The sequence below is a fragment of the Erigeron canadensis genome, chromosome 5, assembly GCF_010389155.1.
Source record: "Erigeron canadensis isolate Cc75 chromosome 5, C_canadensis_v1, whole genome shotgun sequence".
Taxonomy (NCBI): domain Eukaryota; kingdom Viridiplantae; phylum Streptophyta; class Magnoliopsida; order Asterales; family Asteraceae; genus Erigeron; species Erigeron canadensis.
The window spans coordinates 8757946-8764420 of NC_057765.1; the positions used below are offsets into that span (position 1 = coordinate 8757946).

The 6475-nt window shown below is 32.2% G+C and overlaps 1 protein-coding gene across 1 annotated transcript; it reads left to right on the forward strand.

Moving 5' to 3' along the window:
• Positions 1 to 1635: 1635 nt before the first annotated feature.
• On the forward strand, positions 1636 to 6164 carry LOC122600839 (monoacylglycerol lipase ABHD6). The gene is made up of 5 exons (XM_043773614.1): positions 1636 to 2018; positions 2602 to 3012; positions 3514 to 3609; positions 4162 to 4229; positions 5868 to 6164. Exons 1-5 carry the CDS (start codon positions 1791 to 1793, stop codon positions 5983 to 5985), a joined length of 921 nt encoding a protein of 306 aa, XP_043629549.1. The 5' UTR covers positions 1636 to 1790; the 3' UTR covers positions 5986 to 6164.
• The last annotated feature ends 311 nt before the right edge of the window (positions 6165 to 6475 follow it).

Sequence of the window (6475 nt, forward strand, 5' to 3'; positions counted from 1 at the left end):
GTTGTCGAGCCTGAATGGGTCGAGCCCGAGTGGGTCGAGCTCGAATGGAGCGTATGAAGCTTTACTGCAATGAAGAACCGAATAAAACCACCTTAATCGTTGTCGAAACCTTAATCCCAAGCCAATAGAATATCTCTAGAGGCTCTGATACCAATTGAAAGAGCCTATGCTACCGGATCAAATAAGATTAAGTAACTAATGTATAAGTACAGAAATTCTTATACAAAAGCAATCAACAACACGAACACGAATATGAATATGAACTAGAAACGTAGATTACTTCAGTAAATGCAATTACAAGTAAAACACCAAGTTCGTAATATGAAAAACACGAAAACGAAACAACTGGAAGATTCACGAGTTGAAACCCAAACTCTCTTCCGAAACCTAAACCTAACATCTGTATATATAGGCTTAAATATGGACTGGACCGGGCCAACTCGTTTGATCAGTCGACCTCGTGTCACATGAGCTCGACCAGGTTAACACTAGTTTGACTCATTCGAGCTCATGTAGGTCGAGCCGACCAAGTCAACACAAGTTTGACCAACTCGAGTTTAACTTATTACATGCGAAAACTTAACGTTTATTATAAGTACATATTCAATAGACTCAAGACAAACTTCTATAATGATGTTCTCACCCGAAAATGCACCAACATAAAACAACATCTTTCGTTGCCATCTTTTAAATTTTTAACCGGAGAATTGTTTTATGGTTTTTCAGCATGGTTGGCCACAATTTGGGCAGCTTGGGTACCACCAAAGGTCTTATGCTTGTAGAGACAGTATGTCCTATAGATTGAAAAACAGAAGCACCAACAGTTTTGGTGGTAGTAGAAGCAGAAGTTCTATTAGTGGAGAAGTTCATATCAGTAGCCATTTCTGAAATAAAATAGCAAAGTTTTACTAAAATACTTGCATAAACAGAAAATTAACTAAAGAAAATAACTTTTCAGAAAAGTAGATAACAAGGTTTTAGGAAAACAGTTTTTGTAATTCGAATTGATTGAATAGTGAAGAAGCAAAATCAGTTTTAAGATTGTATGAACACCGTTTAGTAAAAAAACATTTTATTGAAGAACTTTCGAATTACAACATAAGATTACAAAGAAATTGACAACTAAGTAACTAATACAAGAATCAAACTACAAGAAAAGAAGATAAAACAGAATGAAACAAGTTAACTGCAGTCCCGGGCAAGGGCGCGGGTGAGTAGGGTACCCTCCTTGCCCACTTGGGGTGTAGCCCCTTATAAGGAATTATTATTCTTTCAACACTCCTCCTTATAAACATACTTAATGTGTATACTTTTACCAATGTCAAACAAACTCACATTAGTTAAATACACTTTCAACTCCATTTAAACATATCTATTCACTTATGTTAGATTATTTCAAACTTACGTAATAATAATTATAACATAAAATTCCAACATTTATTAACCATCTTGAATTCTATTAAATTAAAGTATAAATAAAGTTGAAAATAAAGTGATACATATAAATAAATAAACAAGTTGCATGTTTGGGTTGGACTTAACAGTATAAATAAAGTGAATAACGTATGCATTTACAAAAATATTAATTCGAATAATAAATGGATTGGTCATTATCAATATAGTTCTAGTACCTAAATCAAACAACATTACCAACAAGGACAAACTATCACAACCATATTTTCCCACTCATCTTTCCACTCCCATTTCAAAGTTAGCTTACCCAACATAACACCCTTCCTTTCATTCCCCTTCCAAAATTTGATTCCATCCATCATACCCAACCTTAAACAATGGTAACATCTTGCCTGAGCTTCGTCTCGTTGTACGGCTCCTTCCTTCGTCGTTCCCTTGGCTCGTCAGGCCTTTGTTCTCAAAAAATCGACGTTGATTCCTTCACTACTATCCACTTTTGGGGTCCTAAACCACCTTCATCTTCTAATGGTGACAAACATAAGAAACCGGCTCTATTATTGATCCATGGTTTTGGTCCTCATGGCGTTTGGCAGTGGCGCCAACAGGTATACTGTTACATTCTTCCATACCACTAATTAATAAATTATTTGATCATGATCATGTAGATCAATTTCATTTCTCTTTTTATATATTAGTCATAAAATATGATATTGTTGTATGACCAAAGGGCCCACTTGGCCCAAAATTATCGAGATGATTCAATAACCAATAAGTTTAATAATTTAGAATTTGCCGTTCTAAAAAAAAAATCCTAAACTATCAGTATGACACATAGTTTTACAGTTTTACCCCAGATAAAACACATAGTTAATATGTTTGAAGGAAGTGATATTTGTACCACAGATATTAATAAATCAACCATATATATATTTTAATGGCTTGTAGAGTGTATTTTAAAAATGATACTGTATAGTAGATTTATTAATATATGTGATACGAAAATCATTTCCCATATGTTGAAGTCATGTTTTAATCCTTGGAATATGTGTACTGATATTTTGGGTTGTTTAAGAGTAAAAATGATGTAATGTTTAGCTGTTAAAAAAAATGTTAGATGTTTTATATACATATAGTTCCTCTTGATCAACATTTAATTGTTGATTAAATTGTTAACAACTAATATCACAGGTCTCATTTTTGGCCCCTCATTTCGATCTCTACATTCCGGATTTAGTCTTTTTCGGGGAATCCACAACAAAATCATCCGAACGATCAGAAATCTTCCAAGCAACAGCCATTGTAAAACTAATGGAAAATCTTGGTGTAAGCAAGTACTCGGTAATAGGAACAAGTTATGGTGGTTTCGTGGCTTATAGAATCGCGGAAATGTGGCCCGATAGGGTCCAAAAAGTGGTGATCGCGAGTTCAGGAGTAAACATGAGACCAAAAGATAACAAAGAGTTGTTAAAGAGAGCGAATACGGAGAGGATCGAAGAATTGATGCTGCCGGAAAACGCGACACAGCTACGGACGTTGATGCGTTTGGCTGTGTATTATCGTGTCTACATGCCTGATTTTTTTCTCAACGACTTCATTGACGTAAGTCTTTTTTTTATTTTTTTATAATTAATTTGTGTGATTTAATAATTATTATAGTCGTTTTCATATGGTACCAATAATAGTGGCTAATAAATATTGAATCGGTCGATGTTTGTTGGATGTGTAGTTTGGGCTGTTTGGTGAAATATTTAATTAGTCTTGCTTATTAATATATCTAATTTGTTTGATGTTAACAAATTATTTATGGGGAGGCCGGCCGGAGACGTAGTTGACATCATTTTTGTAACTTCTCAAATTATATTATTAGAGTTAGAATGTATAATATTTAAATTCTAATAAAGTCCAAATACATTGCATTTGTTAAAAAAAAAAAAAATGTTGGCTTAGAAGATGAAGTGATAATGAGACTAGACTATTTATTCATTAGATGGCCTAAGATAGTCAACATAGATATTTTATTTACAGTCATTGCATTTGCAATTAACTGATATGTGTTACGAGTAAAAAAAAATGAGGGTAATGATGTAAGTTTTGATGCAGAAATTGTATTGCGAGAACAGGAAAGAAAAGCTGGAATTGCTTAAAGGGGTGGTACTTGGCAAATATGACACCCCTAACATTTCCCCTCTTCAACAGGTTTTTTTTTTCTTTTTTTTTTTTTTTTTTATCTACCTGTGATTTATTTAATTTCTATTGAATTGAATTGGGTATTGTAACAGATGTCTTTAAAAAAGGTCTATGGTTCCTCTTTAGGGATAGAGAAAAAGTTGGAAATGATCATTTATAAACACATATTTAGACAGCATACATTTGAGTCAAAAACTCATATACCCGATTAACCTGAAGAAAGAAAAACATGCTTTACATAAGGCTATCAAATATGTTTTACAAAAGGTTTGATAATTAGTTGGTCCCAATATTTGTACAAAAAAGCCTATAAGAATGATAGATTGATAGTCAAAAACAGAGAGCCAAATAATATCAAACTAACTAAAAAGTTGTGGATACAAATTTCAAAAGATATAATGTGTAAATTAAGTCACAATATGAACAGGACATATATTTGAATAATTAGGTGCCTCTAGAAAGAAAAAAAAATACATGAAAATATGCAAAGTTAAAGCTTATTTATTTATACTTTTTTATTGATTAATTGATTTATATTTGTCCCTTTAATATAATGGTCAGGAAGTATTAATCATCTGGGGTGATCAGGATAACATCTTTTTGTTGGATATGGCTACAGAACTCAAAGAGTATGACTTCCTTCCCTCATTTTATGTCATGATTTATATGCATGACACATATTTATCTCTTTATTTATTTATTTATTTAAATGGCAATCATGTACAATAGACAATTATAGGTAAATAAGATATAAGATATTCTCTAACTTGAGCATAGGTATGAATTGCAGATTCCTTATGATTGTCTAATCCCATATTCCATATACTTTACATTTGGCGGAATTGCATAAAAAAAAAATTCGTTGATTGTGTGTACATGTCTATTTAGTTACATGCTCAACAGAAATTGAACACTTAGATTTTAAGTCAATCTATAATATAACTAAAAGAGTAAGAATTCGGGTACACTTGGCACCTCTAATCCCTCTTTTTGAGCCTAACTTTTTCCCCAAATTAATCCAATACTTTTCTGTATTTTTTTAATTAAAATTTTCACACTATCTACACAAATTAAATAGGTACCCTCTTAACAACAACTTTGCTCCCAATACGAAACCCAATCATGCATGCGTTTTTTCCTTTATGTTCTTTAACCTCACGCTGATGGTTACTACATTGGTTAGTATTATAAGGTTCCCTATTTTTTTAACCAAGTAGTAATATTTGTTTGTGGGCTTCTTTTATTTCTTCGTTGTCTTAACGGGGTAAGCCAACAATAACTAAGAAAAAAGGATAAGAATTTGTATTTGGTTATAATTTGTGTTTGTAATAAGTTTAGATATAACAAACTGCAAAATTTTTATTTTAACTAAAGTTGAAAAAAAAAGATAAACTGGAATTAATATTTATATAAAGTTAATTTTCATATGTCTCCTGATTAAATTGTGATATTGGTATAGGGATTTAATATACTTAAATTCCAATTTTTTAATTTTTAATTAATATATTTTGAGATTACTCGTTCATTGGACAGGCCTGAGCACTAGTAGTTTATATATAAGAAAAACAAGCACTAAGATGACACCGATATAATTGGAATTTATTACTAACAATTATTCAAATTTCGTCTTCTAGGTATAAGGAATGCGAAATATAAGAGCCTTCTAAAAATTGATTTTGCAAGGAATGAAAATCGAACTTTTAACCTTAATTTACTTCTAAAAAACAAGAGATTTTCCAATTCATTCGTCCCTACTTGTTCCTAAATAATTGGTACATATGTAAATCAAAATATATAGAATTTATCTAATAACAACACTTAAGAGGTGTCCTTAATAGCTTAAAACAAAGTTGTTAACAACAAAACTGTGTAAAAGCCTTATACGTGCTTTTAAGAGGCAATCAACGAGCTTGAAGAATCTGAACGTCGTTTAGTTTGTTTTGTGTTCGGGTTAGTCCATTGGAGGTCATTTTGTTTTCGTTTCATTGGGATCTCCTTTTAATTTTTACTATGCATCGTTCTTTTACGTGTTAGCTTTTGTTATAGCCACGTAAGAATTATTTGTATCCGCTAGTTTCGTACTAGCATTTTATGTTTTATATAAATTTAATGCCGTTCAAAAAAAAAAAAACCCTTATATGTGTAGATGTAACTGTGTTTTTTAAGGCCTGGTCATAGAATTAGTTTGATAGACTGTGTTTATGGATGCTATGTAAAGAAGAAGGTTTGGATGCTTGATAAATAATGATATTATTGTTTTGATCTAGTATGTTGGGGAAGAATGCATCATTGGAGGTGATGAAGAAGGCATCACATGTACCTCAACTTGAACAAGCCAAGATCTTCAATAAAATTGTCTATAATTTTTTGTGTGCCTCCTCGTGAACTTACATACATATGCACTTGTTGTCAGATTGCTTGTTTCAAGTCAATCACCAGTATTTAGGCTTTATGGTATTTGGCAGAACAAAAATGTAACATGTATTTCGGAGGGGTACGTAGAAGAACGAATGATTTTGATGTATTGGTTGGTTTTGAAAAAGCGTTGGTTTTGTGAGACTAAATAGGCTCTCTTGACCAAAGAGTCTTTGACCTATCAATATCGGGCATGACCGTTGGCAAAACATGACTACGGACCCTCCCGGTCTCTTCATAGTTCTGGTCATGGGCATGCCTTTTAGTTCTCTTGATTACCCAAATGATCAATTTACTTGGCTTCAAAAATAAAGTATATGTTTAGTTTTGTGGGCTATACTTGTGCACATGATTCATTATTCAAACCGATAACCTTTTTTGTTAAATGAAATGTAGACGTGGGAAAAAAAATCTGTTCCAAAAAACCGGTTCTTGATTATCCAAAAACCGGAACAGATTG